The sequence below is a fragment of the Oryctolagus cuniculus genome, chromosome X (assembly GCF_051225735.1).
Source record: "Oryctolagus cuniculus isolate XC-2025 breed Fujian yellow rabbit chromosome X, ASM5122573v1, whole genome shotgun sequence".
Taxonomy (NCBI): domain Eukaryota; kingdom Metazoa; phylum Chordata; class Mammalia; order Lagomorpha; family Leporidae; genus Oryctolagus; species Oryctolagus cuniculus.
Window position 1 is genome coordinate 8,802,278 of NC_142888.1, and position 15,618 is coordinate 8,817,895.

General features: G+C 40.7%; 1 protein-coding gene across 1 annotated transcript; it reads left to right on the forward strand.

Annotated features, from left to right (window-relative positions):
* Window positions 1–2,191: 2,191 nt before the first annotated feature.
* Window positions 2,192–4,099, forward strand: DDX53 (DEAD-box helicase 53). The gene has a single exon (XM_002719959.6). The coding sequence runs from the start codon at window positions 2,192–2,194 to the stop codon at window positions 4,097–4,099; it is 1,908 nt and encodes a 635-aa protein (XP_002720005.3).
* The last annotated feature ends 11,519 nt before the right edge of the window (window positions 4,100–15,618 follow it).

Below are 15,618 nucleotides of genomic sequence, written 5' to 3' on the forward strand. Positions count from 1 at the left end.
AACAATTTTGGCCAAAGAGAAAAAGATGCTATGGCTACTGAATTTGCAGAACACTTAAAACTAGAATATAATATATATGAGAGAATAATTATTAAAATCACAATAGGACATATCAATGAAAATAAATTAGATACATACTCTACTCTTAGTTAAGCAAATGTTAATTATTTGCATTTATTTGAAAGGTAGGGGGAGAGAGAGAAAGAGGGAGGGAGAGAGATCAATCTCCCATTCACTGGTTCACTCCCCAAATGCTTGCAACGACCAGGCTAGACCAAGCTGAAGCCATCAACCTAAAACTCACCCAGATCTTCCACATGGGGATCCATGACCAACACTCTTGAGCTATGAGCTAACTCCTAGTGGTACATTAGCATGAACAGGGAGCAGAGCCAGGACACAAACTCAGGCATTATGACACTGACACAGCATGCACACTTATCAAGTGGTGGTTTAACTGTTGCACCCAACAATTGCCCCTAATTAAACAAATGTACAACAAAATAATCAACACAGTAAGTACAGGTTTAAAAAAAAGAGAACTTAAATACCAGTGTTGTTACTGTGAGCAGTTTTGTGTTTTAGGATTCCTTAGGTCAATTAGTAGAACTATCAAGTTCACTGAAGATATCCTAATACTGGAATTCATTTCTTTGTTTAGTTCTTGGTGTTATAAAAGGTCCTTCATGAACTATCTGTAAGATCCTGGGAACAGAATCTTACAAATCCATCTTAGAAACCATGTCATAGACCATGATGCTGAAGTAACTGGGACTATTACCCTGATAAAGAGAAACCTGAAGGGGATTAAACAGTGGTAAGTACATGGGATTACAGGGGGAACTGAACCTATTCTGTGTCATTTCGGCAGTCAGAACAAAGACCTAAGGATGCAACAGGCAGCGCATTTCAATTCAATATTACCTTTGTAACTGCCACATAGTGGGGTGGGCAGCCCCATGATGAACAAAGCCCCCTGACCTCTAGAGCTATGTGGTGTTTTAAGAATCATTTTATTTATATGAAAGGCAAAATTACAAAGAGATGAGGGTGGGGGGATATCTTACACATCTGCTAATGATTACAAAGCCCCCAGATGGCTACAAAGGCCAGAGATGGGCCAGGCTGAAGCCAGGAGTCAGGAACTTCTCCCAGGTCTCCTATGTGGGTGGCAGGGACCCAAGTACTTAGGCCATCTCACGCTGATTTCCCAGGCACATTAGCAGGGAGCTGGATCAGAAGTGGGGCAGCTGAGACATGAACCAGAGCCCACACAGGATGCCGCCGTTGCAGGTGGTGACTTAACCTGCTGAGCCACAACACCAGTCCCTGGAACAGTTTTATTTTTTTTAAGATTTATTTTTATTTAGTGGTAAAAGAGAGAGAGCCAGAGAGAGAACTCTTCCATCCACTGCTTCACTCCCCTAATGGCCACAAGTGGCAGAACTGAGCTGATCCGAAGCCAGGAGCATCTTCCAGGTCTCCCACATAGGGGCAGGAACCCAAGGACTCAGGCCATCTTCCACCACTTTCCCAGGCCATAGCAGAGAGCTGGATTGGAAGTGGAGCAGCCAGGACTCGAACCAGCGCCCCTATGGAATGCCAGCACTGTGGGCTGGGACTTTAAACTGCTGCATCACAGCGCCAGCCCTGGAACTGTTTTAATATAAGTTAAATGCCCGCAAGTCCAGATCGCTACCATGGTTTTTTCCACATTGTACCTAATAAATGACTTACACATAACCTTGCATTGCTAAGATCTTAGTAGCTATGAAATCATATGGAAGGGGAAAAAAGGGGCGCTAAGAAAAGTGCCAAGCCCTGCTTCAAGGCTTCTCCTAAGCTGAGCCATAACTAATTCCAGGAAATTGAATGAAGCACCCAGGGCACAAAAATTAATGAGGCACTCACTCCCAGGGTGCTATAAGCACCTGCAGGGCCACTCCCTAAGAGTATCTCTTTAAATACTACATCATCAATGCCTGCTTACATCACTTGGTCCTGGCTTTGTGATTGGTCAAACTGCCAAGGCCCTCCCCCTGTGCCCTCTGTAACTGCTGTCTGTTGCTACGGAGCCTGCGGACAGAGAGGCCACAAACCTGACTTCTCAACCGGTGTGCTGCCCGCAGACATGCTCTCTTCTAACCGTATGTAGGCCAAAGGCCAGCGCCGGTACCACCACTACTCTAATATGCCGTGGACCCCAGAGCAGAAGAGGGCACAGCCTAATTCAGGAGATCTTGGGGCCCGCCAAAATGGCGGGGTTGGCAGAGGCCGAGGCAGGGCCAGAGACGGTGGCGGTGGTGGCAGCAGCTGGAGGGGCCCTGCTAGTGATTTGGGGGCCTCAGGCTCCTACGAACCACCCCTCTGCTTTAAACTGAAAAACAACGTGGTTGGTGCCATAGTTGGTCGCGGTGGATCAAAATTAAAAGATCTACAACGCGTGACAAACACTAAAATAAAAATTGTAAAGGGGGACTTTGACTCAGAAATAAAAATTTTTGGCAGTAGTGACATGAAAGAAAAGGCCAAAGCAGATATAGACGCTGTGGTTAGAAGACAAGAAAGGTACATCTCAGAATCCAGTGTTGGCCCTGCCACATCCCAATCCTCTGTAACAAGCTGCTCAAGTTCAGGCAACACCGCTCGAGAAGCTCGGCCATTGTTAGATTGGGACCAAATTCGTATGCAATTTGTAGAGTGGGAGAAACGGAAGTGGGCAGATTTACCACCAATTAAGAAAAACTTTTATATAGAATCAGAAGCTACAAGCTCAATGTCTAAAATACAAGTAGATGAATGGCGAAAGGAAAATTTTAACATAACCTGTGAAGATTTGAGAGATGGTGAAAAGCGCCCAATTCCCAAACCAACTTGTACATTTGAGGATGCGTTCGCGCAGTATCCTGAGCTTATGAGAAACATAAAGAAGGCAAGTTTTCAAAAGCCAACACCAATTCAGTCACAGGCGTGGCCAGTTATTCTACAAGGGATAGATCTTATAGGGGTAGCCCAAACTGGAACTGGTAAAACACTCTCCTACTTAATGCCTGGGTTTATTCATCTTGATTCTCAACCAACATCTAGAGAAGAAAGGAATGGACCTGGCATGCTAGTCCTTACACCCACTAGAGAACTAGCTCTTCAAGTAGAAAGTGAATGTTCTAAGTACTCGTATAAAGGTTTTAAAAGTAGTTGCATATATGGTGGTGGAAATAGAAGGGGACAAATAGAAGACATTGCCAAAGGTGTAGATATCATTATTGCAACTCCTGGAAGATTGAATGATCTACAACTGAATAACCATGTCAACCTAAGAAGCATAACCTATTTGGTCTTGGATGAGGCAGATAAAATGCTGGATCTGGGCTTTGAACATCAAATAATGAAGATTTTACTAGATGTGCGCCCAGACCGGCAGACCGTTATGACAAGTGCAACTTGGCCGGATGCCATCCGCCGACTTGCACACTCTTACCTGAAAGACCCTATGATGGTTTACGTTGGTACTCTAGATCTGGTTGCTGTAAGTACAGTGCAGCAGAATGTAATTGTGACTACAGAAGAAGAAAAACGTGCTCTTGTGCAAGAATTCCTAGAGAACATGACACCCAGAGACAAAGTCATCGTGTTTGTCAGCCGAAAAATCACTGCTGATGACTTAGCAAGCGATTTGGGCATCCAAGGCATACCCATAGAGTCACTGCATGGTGATAGAGAACAAAGTGATCGAGAGCAAGCTCTAGAAGACTTCAGAACCGGAAAGGTGAAGATACTCATCGCAACTGATTTAGCGTCTCGGGGTCTTGATGTTAATGACATCACACATGTCTACAACTATGACTTCCCACGAAATATTGAAGAATATGTACACAGGATAGGACGTACTGGAAGAGCGGGAAAGGTTGGAACATCGATTACCCTTGTTACTCCAAATGATGCAAAGATCGCTGATGAACTGATTAAAATTTTGGAACGAGCAAATCAAAATGTCCCTGAAGATCTTGTAAAAATGGCAGAAGGATGCAAGTTCCATAAGAAAAGCAGCACAGAAAAAAACTTCAAAATGTTTCGAGGAAAATATAAGAACTTTTATTAATATTTACAGACACTTAAACGATTATTAGAAGATTCAAGGCATTGCGTTAAGTGTTCAAGAGGAAACATACTGGCAGTTTGAAGATGCAATGTGTTCTTAGATAATGCTGCTTGGTTTTCAATATTGTGCATGTTCTTCAATAAAAATATTAAAATGAGAGCGAGATTGTCTATATGGTGAGAATTTAAATGTTATATGTTGGTTAAAATCTAGTTTATTTTATAACTTGCCATGACCATCTGTCTTCTCTAAAAGACTTGGTAGAAAATAACAATGGTGTTTTTCTTAATTTAAAATAGTTGTACTTAATTGAAACATAGCTTTCTTTTTTAAGGTTTATTTATTTATTTGAAAGGTAGAGTTACAGAGACAGAGAAGGAGAGACAGAGCAATCTTCCATCCACTGGATTGCTCCCCAAATGGCTGCAATGGCCAGGGCTGTACCAGTCTGAAGCCAGGAGCCAGGAGCTTCTTCTGGGTCTCCCACAGGGGTGCAGGGGCCCAGATACTGGGGCCATCCTCCATTGCTTTCCCAGGTACACTAGCGGGAGAAAAATCACAAGTGGAGTCACTGGGACTCAAGCCGGCACCCATATGGGATGCCAACACTGCAGGCTGCAGCTTAATCCATTGAGCCATGGTGCCAACCCCAAGAATAGCTTTCACGGAGCTCATCCCAATCAAAATATCCCCTCCCCCTATTGGTTGGTTCCGCAACAATCCCTAAAATATGTCTCTACTTTTCCCTATTTTCTTCACTTCATTAGAAAATAAGGGCTAAATCTTCTAGAAGATTTACATAATTTTATTTTACCACGCATAGGTAACCAACAGAGCAGATTGTGTGACTCATTAGGAATAAGATCCTTACAGGAATTGTATCACTAATCATTAGTTCAAATTTTGCTTTCCTTAGGCCTCAATTTTCTGATGCATAAAATGGTATATTACATGGCTATAATAAATAACTTGAGTGTTTCCTTAACCTCTAAAATTCTATGGTATTAAAACTAAAATGGTTTATCCCTATCATATATTGACATTTTATTGTCTGCTCTAGGGAAATTCTATCTTGGTACAACAAATTCAACAAGAAAACTCTTTTAAATACTAGAATAATATATTCTGCATTTTTAATTCATTCTTGTAATGCAATTGGAAGATTTTAATTATTTGCTTTTTTTTCATATTTTATTTCAATTAGTGTTGAAAAGATACTCACATGAAGGAAAAATGAATGTGAAAGAAAAAAATTTTTAGTGCAAAATTTCATTTTTTTAATTGAATTTTTTATTTAATAAATATAAATTTCCAAAGTACAGTTTATGGATTACAATGGCTTCCCCCCCCCCATAATTTCCCTCCCACTCGCACCCCTCCCATCTCCCACTCCCTCTCCCATTCCATTCACATCAAGATTCATTTTCAATTATCTTTATATACAGAAGATTGATTTAGTATATATTAAGTGAAGATTTCATCAGTTTGCACGCACACAGAAACACAAAGTGTAAAATACTGTTTCAGTACTAGTGATAGCATTACTCCACATTGCACAACACATTAGGGACAGATCAAACATGAGAAGTAAGTACACAGTGACTCCTGTTGTTGACTTAACAATTTGACACTCTTGTTTATGGCGTCAGTAATCTCCCTAGGCTCTAGTCATGAGTTGCCAAGGCTATGGAAGCCTTTTGAGTTCGCTGACTTCGATCTTATTCCAACAGGGTCATAGTCAAAGTGGAAGTTCTCTCCTCCCTTCAGAGAAAGGTACCTCCCTCTTTGATGGGCCCGTTCTTTCCACTGGGATCTCACTCGCAGAAATCTTTCATTTAGGTCTTCTTTTTTTTTTTTTCCCAGAGTGTCTTGGCTTTCCATGCCTAAAATACTCTCATGGGCTCTTCAGCCATATCTGAATGCCTTAAGGGCTGATTCTGAGGCCAGAGTGCTATTTAGGACATCTGCCATTCTATGAGTCTGCTGTGTATCCCACTTCCCATGATGGATCATTCTCTCCCTTTTTTATTCTATCAGTTAGTATTAGCAGACACTAGTCTTGTTTGTGTGATCCCTTTGACTCTTAGACCTATCAGTGTGATCAATTGTGAACTGATATTGATCACTTGGACTAGTGAGATGGCATTCGTACATGCCACCTTGATGGGATTGTATTGGAATCCCCTGGCACCATTCGGGGCAAGACCGATTGAGTATGTCCCAAATTGTACATCACCTCCCTCTCTTATTCCCACTCTTATATTTAACAGGTATCACTTTTCAGTTAAAATTTAAACACCTACGAATAATTGTGTGTTAATTACAGAGTTCAACCAATAGTACTAGAACAAAAAAAATAATAAAATGGATAAAGTATTACATTGTACATCAACCGTCAGGACAAGAGCTGATCAGGTCACTGTTTCTCATAGTGTCCATTTCACTTCAACAAGTTTCCCCTTTGGTGCTCAGTTAGTTGTCGCCGATCAGGGAGAATGTATGATATTTGTCCCTTTGGGACTGGCTTAATTCACTCAGCATGATGTTTTCAAAATTCCTCCATCTTGTTGCAAATCACCGGGTTTCATTGTTTTTGACTGCTGTATAGTATTCGATAGAGTACATGTCCCATAATTTCTTTATCCAGTCTACTGTTGATGGGCATTTGGGTTGGTTCCAGGTCTTAGCTATTGTGAATTGAGCTGCAATAAACATTAAGGTGCAGACTGCTTTTTTGTTTGCCAATTTCATTTCCTTTGGGTAAATTCCAAGGAGTGGGATGGCTGGGTTGAGTGGTAGGGTTATATTCAGGTTTCTGAGGAAACTCCAGACTGACTTCCATAGTGGCTTAACCAGTTTGCATTCCCACCAACAGTGGGTTAGTGTCCCTTTTTCCCCACATCCTCTCCAGCATCGATTGTTGGTAGATTTCTGCATGTGAGCCATTCTAACCGGGGTGAGGTGAAACCTCATTGTGGTTTTGATTTGCATTTCCCTGATTGCTAGTGATCTTGAACATTTTTTCATGTGTCTGTTGGCCATTTGGATTTCCTCTTTTGAAAAATGTATATTGAGATCCTTGTCCCATCTCTTAAGTGGGTTGTTTGTTTTGATGTTGTGGAGTTTCTTGATTTCTTTGTAGATTTTGGTTATCAACCCTTTATCTGTTGCGTAGTTTGCAAATATTTTTTCCCATTCTGTCGGTTGTCTCTTAACTCTCCTGACTGTTTCTTTTGCAGTACAGAAACTTCTCAATTTGATGTAATCCCAAATGTTAATTTTGGCTTTGACTGCCTGTGCTTTTGGAATATTTTCCAAGAAGTCTTTGCCCGTACCTATATCTTGAAGGGTTTTTCCAATGCTCTCTAATAATGTGATGGTGTCAGGTCGTAGATTTAAGTCTTTAATCCATGTTGATAAAATTTTTGTGTAAGGTGAAAGGTAGGGCTCTTGCTTCATGATTCTGCACGTGGAAATCCAGTTTTCCCAGCACCATTTATTGAATAGACTGTCCTTACTCCAGGGATTGGTTTTGCATCCTTGATCAAATATAAGTTGGTTATAGATGTTTGGATTGATTTCTGGTGTTTCAATTCTGTTCCTTTGGTCTATCCATCTGTTTCTGTACCAGTACCGTGCTGTTTTGATAACAACTGCCATGTACTATGTCCTAAAATCTGGTATTGTGATGCCTCCGGCTTTGTTTTTGTTGTCCAAGAGTGCTTTAGCTATTCGAGGTCTCCTGTGTCTCCATATGAATTTCAGCATCATTTTTTCCAGGTCTGAGAAGAAGGTCTTCAGTATTTGGATTGATATCGCATTGAATGTGTAAATTGCTTTTGGGAGTATGGACATTTTGATTTATTGATTCTTCCCATCGATGAGCATGGAAGATTTTTCCATTTTTGGTATCCTCTTCTATTTCTTTCTTTAAGGTTTTGTAATTTTCATCGTTGAGATCTTTAATATCCTTGGTTAACTTCATTCCAAGGTATTTGATTGTTTTTGTAGCTATTGTGAATGGGATTGATCTTAGAAGTTCTTCCTCAGCCGTGGCGTTGCCTGTGCATACAAAGGCTGTTGATTTTTGTGCATTGATTTTATATCCTGCTACTTTGCCAAACTCTTCTATGAGTTCCAATAGTCTCTTAGTAGAGTTCTTTGGGTCCCCTAAGTAAAGAATCCCATCATCTGCAAAGAGGGATAGTTTGAGTTCTTCCTTCCCAATTTGTATCCCTTTAATTTCTTTTTCTTGCCTAATAGCTCTGGCTAAAACTTCCAGAACTATATTGAATAGCAGTGGTGAGAGTGGGCATCCCTGTCTGGTACCAGATCTCAGTGGAAATGCTTCCAACTTTTCCCCATTCAATAGGATGTTGGCCATGGGTTTTAAATAAATTGCTTTGACTGTGTTGAGGAATGTTCCTTCCATACCCAGTTTGCTTAGAGTTTTCATCATGAAAGGGTGTTGTATTTTATCAAATGCTTTCTCTGTGTCTACTGAGATAATCATATGGTTTTTCTTTTGCAGTCTGTTAATGAGGTGTATCACGTTGATTGATTTGCGAATGTTGAACCATCCCTGCATACCAGGGATAAATCCCACTTGGTCTGGGTGGATGATCTTTCTGATGTGTTGTTGCATTCTATTATCCAGAATTTTATTGAGGATTTTTGCATCTATGTTCATCAGGGATATTGGTCTGTAATTCTCTTTCAATGCTGCATCTTTTTCCGGCTTAGGAATTAAGGTGATGCTGGCTTCATAGAAAGAATTTGGGAGGACTCCCTCTTTTTCGATTGTTCTGAATAGTTTGAGAAGAATGGGAGTCAGTTCTTCTTTAAATGTCTGGTAGAATTCAACAGTGAATCCATCTGGTCCTGGGCTTTTCTTTGTTGGGAGGGCCTTTATTACTGTTTCAATTTCTGTCTCAGTTATGGGTCTGTTTAGGTTTTCGATGTCTTCCTGATTCAATTTAGGTAGGTTGCCTGTGTCCAGGAATTTATCCATTTCTGATAGATTTCCCTGTTTGCTGGCATACAAGTCGTTGTAGTAATTTCTGATGATTCTTTTTAGTTCTGTGGGGTCTATTGTTACGTTTCCTTTTTCATCTCTGATTTTATTGATTTGGTGCTTTTCTTTTTTTAGTTAGTTGGGCCAATGGGGTGTCAATTTTGTTTATTTTTTCAAAAAACCAGCTCCTCTTTTGGCTCATTTTTTGTAATATTTTTTGGATTCAATCCTGTTGATTTCTTCTCTGATTTTAGTTATTTCTCTTCTCCTACTAGATTTGGGTCTGGTTTGCTGCAGATTTTCTAGGTCCTTGAGATGAACTGAAAGCTCATTTATTTGATGCCTTTCCAATATCTGGATGTAGGCACCTATTGATATGAACTTTCCTCTTAACACTCCTTTTGCTGTATCCCGTAAGTTTTGGTATGTTGTGCTGTTATCCTCATTTACTTCCAGAAAATTTTTTATTTCTCTTTTGATTTCTTGTATGACCCAGTGTTCATTCAGGAGCATGTTGTTCAGTCTCCATGTGTTTGCATATGCTCTAGGGATTCCTGAGTTGCTAATTTCCAACTTCATTCCTTTATGGTCTGAGAAGCTGAATGGTATGATTCTAATTCTTTTGAATTTGCTGAGGCTTGCTTTATGGCCTAGTATGTGGTCAGTCCTAGAGAAGGTTCCATGTACTGCTGAGAAGAATGTAAATGCTTTCTGTGTAGGATGAAAAGTTCTGTAGATATCTGTTAGATCCATTTGGGCTATAGTGTCGTTTAAATCTACTGTCTCCTTGTTGATCTTCTGTCCTGTTGATCTGTCTATTTCTGAGAGTGGAGTATTGAAGTCCCCCAGTACTATTGTATTGGAAGCTCTCAAGGTCCAAAGAAAAATTATTAAAAAGGAAAACATTAAGAATTCATTGAATGAAATTTTTTGGTCACAGGAACCAATTTTAGTAAAATTCTAATTATATCTGATTCTATCTCTATGCTTTATTCAGAAGTAATATGCATTTTACAACTTAAAAATTAAATCCTCACAGTGATGCTATATAAACTGTAAAATTTTATTTTCATGCCAATTGTTTTATTTTCATGCCAATTGTTGAACTACTTACTTAGTATAGAGTTGATCTTTTCTGTATAAATTTAATTGAAAATGGATCTTAGTGGAGAATGGGACTGGGAATGAGAGGGAGGAGGAGGAGGGGTGGGAGTGTGGGTGGGAGGGCAGGTATGGTGGGAAGAATCACTATATTCCTAAAGTTGTACTTATGAAATGCGTGAAGTTTGTATTCCTTAAATAAAATGTTTCTTTGGGGGAAAAAAAAACATACCAATAGATCTTGGAAAAAAAAATCAGCGTTCATGAAAACATTAGAAATAGTTAAGTTTTAATGTCTCTGGAAAAATAAAGACAAAAATAATGCAACAATATTTTTCCCTGGCATGCCTTAACTCTGTCTTTAAGAAACGAAGAAACTAGGGGCCAGTGCTATGGCATAGCAGGTAAAGCTGCCACCTGTGGAGCTAGTATTTCATATAGTTGCTGCCCATATCCAATCCAGCTCCCTGCTAATGTGCCTGGAAAAGCAGAAGATGGTATAAGTCCTTGGGCCCCTGTGTCCACGCAGGAGACCTGGAGGAACCTCCTGTCTCCTGGCTTTGGATCGACCCAGCTGGAGCTGGGTCATTTGGGGAGTGAACCAGCGGGTGGAAGATATCTATCTATCTATCTATAATGTATAGAGAGATATATATCTGTGCCTCTAACTCTGCCTTTCAAATAAATAAATCTTTTAAAAAATAATGAAACAAAAAATGAGTGTCCAAGTTTCTTTTTTTTAAAAGGAAGCAATTAAGGGAAAAAGAGGTAAATACTGTATGTATACATATCTGAGGTTTTAAACCTTAGAGTATATGTTACTTACCAGAATTGCTCTTAGGGGCAATGCTACATTTATTAGAAAAATGCAACAATTAAATGAGGAGATAGTGAGGTTCCTCAGTCATGTCTAAGTAACAACAAAATCGATCATTCAGTGTCTATGAGTAAGAAAAACACAGCAGTATTCATAGACTGAGAAGAAGAGCTGGCATATGGAGAAAGGTAAGTGAGATGGAACCACAGTTCTCAACTAGTGGTAATTTGCTCCCTAAGACATTTGACAGTATTTGGAGATAGTATGGGTTGCTACAACTTTGGGTTGGGGGGTGAGGTGCTAGTGGCATCTAGTGGGTAGAGGTTGCTAAAAGTCCTACAATCTACAGGACAGCCTCCCACACTAAAGAATCACCTGGCCTAGAACAATGGTTGTAAGACAGTGAATTCCTCTGAGAGCATATGCCAAGTGGAGCAAAAGAACCAAAACTAATTCCATAGTAACCAAGAAGATTCAAAGGAAATTCAAAGGAAAAAAAATAGGCTATGATGTTACATTTTGTGGATTGTACTGAATAAAACCCTACAAGTTTCCTACTTTGGTAGAATCTGCATCTGTGGTTATCCATCATGATCGATTTTTTTCAACATTTGGAGACGTATTTGTCATAATGCAGAGGGGGCACTGGTGGTAGTGTTATGTCCTGGATAGAGTCTAGCGGTATCACAAAACATCCCACAATGCATAGGACAGTCCCACACAAAACAACAAGCAGAAAGCAACATAGCAGGTAAAGCCACCGCCTGCATTGCTGGCATCCCATATGGACACTGGTTCATGTCCTGACTTCTTCATTTCCAGTGCAGCTCTTTGTTAATTGCCTGGAAAAATCAGCAGAAGATGGCCCAAGTGTTTGAGCCCCTGCATCCACGTGGGAGACCAGAAAGAAGCTCCTAGCTTTGGCCTGGCCTGGCCACAGCCGTTGTGGCCATCTGGGGAGTGAATCAAAACTTGGCAGATTGTCTCTCTCTCTCTACCTCTCTCAAATAAAATAAAATCAATCTTAAAAAACAAACACACACAAGAATTATCTTTCCCAAAATGTCAATAGTACCACAGTCAGGAAATTCTGAAATAGATTGAGGGAAGAAAAAAGAAAAAAAAAAAAAAACTACCTGATTTCAGAGAAACCTGAAATCATGGGAGGACTTCAGAGAGGGAAAGAAAAAGGATACTTATTTGTTGTGCACTGCAAAATACTCCACCAACTTTCAAGCTAGTGATGTAATACATATTTTTCAACTGGAGTTGATTTTGCCCCAAAGGGATCTTTGGCAACCTTTAGAGCCAGTTTTTGTTGTCCCCACCAGGAGGCAGGATTGCTACTGTCCTCGGGAAGGTGGAGCTCAGAGACAAAATCCTGTAATGCATAGGACAGCACCCTATAACAACGGATTTTTCAACCCAAATGATATTGAGGCCAAGAAACTGTGGTTTACACACTGATCACTACTGTTTTTATGTGAGTGGATTGTCTTTCAGCAGCTCTACGTATGAACAGGAACAGATTAAAAGCAAGGCATTGAGACTGCACTAACAAAGCAGCAGAAGATGAGGGTATAGCTGACCCCAGAGCAGTTTCTGTGAGATTCTTAGCACGGTGCCTGACATGTAGTTGACATTCCACAATGTTACATCCCTTCTACCCTGCCTCTCCAATTACCCATTATATGTTCTGGCAGCTGCGCAGCCCATTTCCTGCATTTGGAATGCCTCTTCTTTCGTCTGCTGAACCTGATGATAGTCATCATCCTGGGTCCAGCCAAGGGGATCACACCTTCCCCACTCTCCTACTCGCTCCCCCTTATTTCAAACACTTCTACAGTTCCTGTTCTCTAACAATAATGTTTACGCTTATAGTACAATAGCTGAAAAACTCAAATAATTTATGAGAGATTGCATTGTCAGATATTTAAATACATCATAAAAATCTATCAATACAGTTTATAGGGTGGGCATTTGGCCTACTGGTTTAGATGCCTGCATCCCACATCAGAACTTGGGTCCCAGCTTCCTGCTAACGCAGACCCTGGGAGGCAGCAGAGATGGATCAAGTAATTGGGACCCTGCCACCCATATGGGAGTCCTGGATTGAGTTCCAAGCTCGCAACTTTTGTCCCAGCACAGCCCTGGCCATCACAGGCATTTGGGTATATGGATGGCAGATCTGTCTCCCTCTCCTTCCCCTCTCTCCACTTTTCAAAGAAATATTTGTAAAAAATTTTATCCAGCTTGACTGGAAAACCATGATGCAAAATTGCCCAGAGCTAAATGTGCCTAAGAATCTAGATGCAATAAAGGCAGAATTTTAGAGTCGGAGTTGTGGCATAGAAGGTTAAGGTGTTCCTTGAAACACCTGTATCAGACCACTGGTTCAAGCCCTGGCTACTTTACTACGGATCCAGCTCCCTAATGCACTGCAGAAAGCTGTGAGGGGCCAGAGCTGACACATAGCGGGTAAAGCCACTGCCTGCAGTGCTGGCACCCCACTTCCCATCCAGCTCTCTGCTGTGTCCTGGGAAAGCAGTAGAAGATGGCCCAAGTGCTTGGACCTCTGTGCCCATGTGGGAGACCTGGATGAAGATCATGGCTCCTGGCTTCGGATTGGCACATCTCCAGCTGCGGCAGCCATCTGGGGAATCAACCAGCGGATGAAAGACCCCTCCCTCTCTCTCTTTCCTTCCTTCCCTCCCTCCCTCTACCTCTCTGTAACTCTGCCAAATAAATAAATCTTTAAAAAAGAAAACAGGGGAAAGGGAAGGGGCAGGGAAGAAGAGAAGAGAGAAGAGAGAAGAGAGGAGAAGAGAGAAGAGAGAACAGAGAAGAGAGAAGAGAGAAGAGGAGAGGAGAGGAGAGGAGAGGAGAAGAGGAGAAGAGGAGAGGAGGAGAGGAGGAGAGGAGGAGAGGAGGAGAGGAGAAAAAGAAAAAGAAAAAGAAAAAAAGAAAAGAAAAGAAAAGAAAAAGAAGGAAGACAGGAAGGCAGGAAGGAAAGAAAAGAAAGCAAGCTGTGGATAACGGCTCAAATACCTGAGACTTTGTCACCCACTTGGGAGACTTGGATGGAATTCTTGACTCCTAGCTTCAGCTGGGCCAACCCTGGCTACTGTGGGCATTTGGGGGATAAACCAGCAGATGAAAGGTGTCTGTCTCTCCCTCCCTCTCTGTCACTCTGCCTTTCAAACAAATAAATAAATACAAGAATCCTTTAAAAGGTTTAAAAAGTAGAATTTCAAATCACTTAAAAAAGGAAATTTTGCAGTGGGCATAGTGGTATACCAGGTTAAGCTACCACTTAGGACACTTATATCCCATGTTGGGCTTCAAGTTCAAGCTTGGCTACTCTGCTTCTGATCTGGTTTCCTGCTGATATGCCTAGGAAACAGCAGGGGATGATTCAAGTACTTGGTTCCCTACCACCAGTGGGAGATCCAGATGAATTCTGGGCTCCTGGCTTCAGCTTGGCCCTGACCTGGGTGTTGCAGCAATTTGGGGAAATGAACCAGTAGATGGAAGCTCTCTTTCTCTGTCAATATGCCTTTCAAAAAAATAATTATTTTTCAAGAGACAAAAGCAACACCTCAAGAATTGTTGCATGTCTCCTCCAAGATCTGTGAAATCAGAAATCCTGAGAATAAGGCTCAAAATTTCTTGCACATACAAGTCTTCTAGGCAATTCTCATTTGGGTTACATTTTGAGCACTACCACTTTTAGAGTAACTGTCTCTTTGCTGACTTTGTGCCTGATGGCCATTATATTGTTTCCCAAAGAAAAAATACACTAGATACAGATAAGTAAGTCCCTCATTTTCCATAAGATTAATTATGAATAGGTTCTAAAAATTCACATACTGACATTTATTCTTAATTGATAATTATGCATACATACCAATATGTACATACAAGCATATTAATCACAATGGTAATTAAATTTTTTTAAAATTTGAAGTCCAATAATAGGGTACTAGTTAGATAAATTATAGCATATTCATTCTTGTTTTGGAATAGCAGAAATTATGTTTTTTTTTTCAGGTTTGATTTCTTTTTTAATCAGCCCCATCAAAAAGTAAAGGGATTTGAAAATTTTTAAATAGAACATATCAGTAAGCTTATCCATTCCAAGGTTTTCAACCGTTTCCTTTTTGCTGATAATTCAAAAAACCATGTCTCCAACTCTCATTTCCCCAAAATTGTCCTGTCCCATACTTTCAACCACTTTCATTATGACTCTGCAAGGATATGGCTAGAACTCAGAATAATTACTCCAGAAGGAGTCACATTTCCAGCTAGCCCATGCCAAGGAAGGCAGGACACTTAGCTCCTCACCACTCACAGAGGCGTCTGAGCAACAGCATGGGCATTACCTGGGAGCTTGTTAGAAGAGCTGACTCTTGGGTCCAACCCAAGACCTACCAAACCATGATATACTTTTTAGCAAGATCCTTAGGTAATTTGCATAGAGATTCGAGTTTTAGAAGCACTGAATTAGACATGCAGAGTTTAGGGTATGACAACATTGCGTTTGTTTTCTAGCTCTGTGACTTATTGGCTGTACGTTGTTGCATGGGT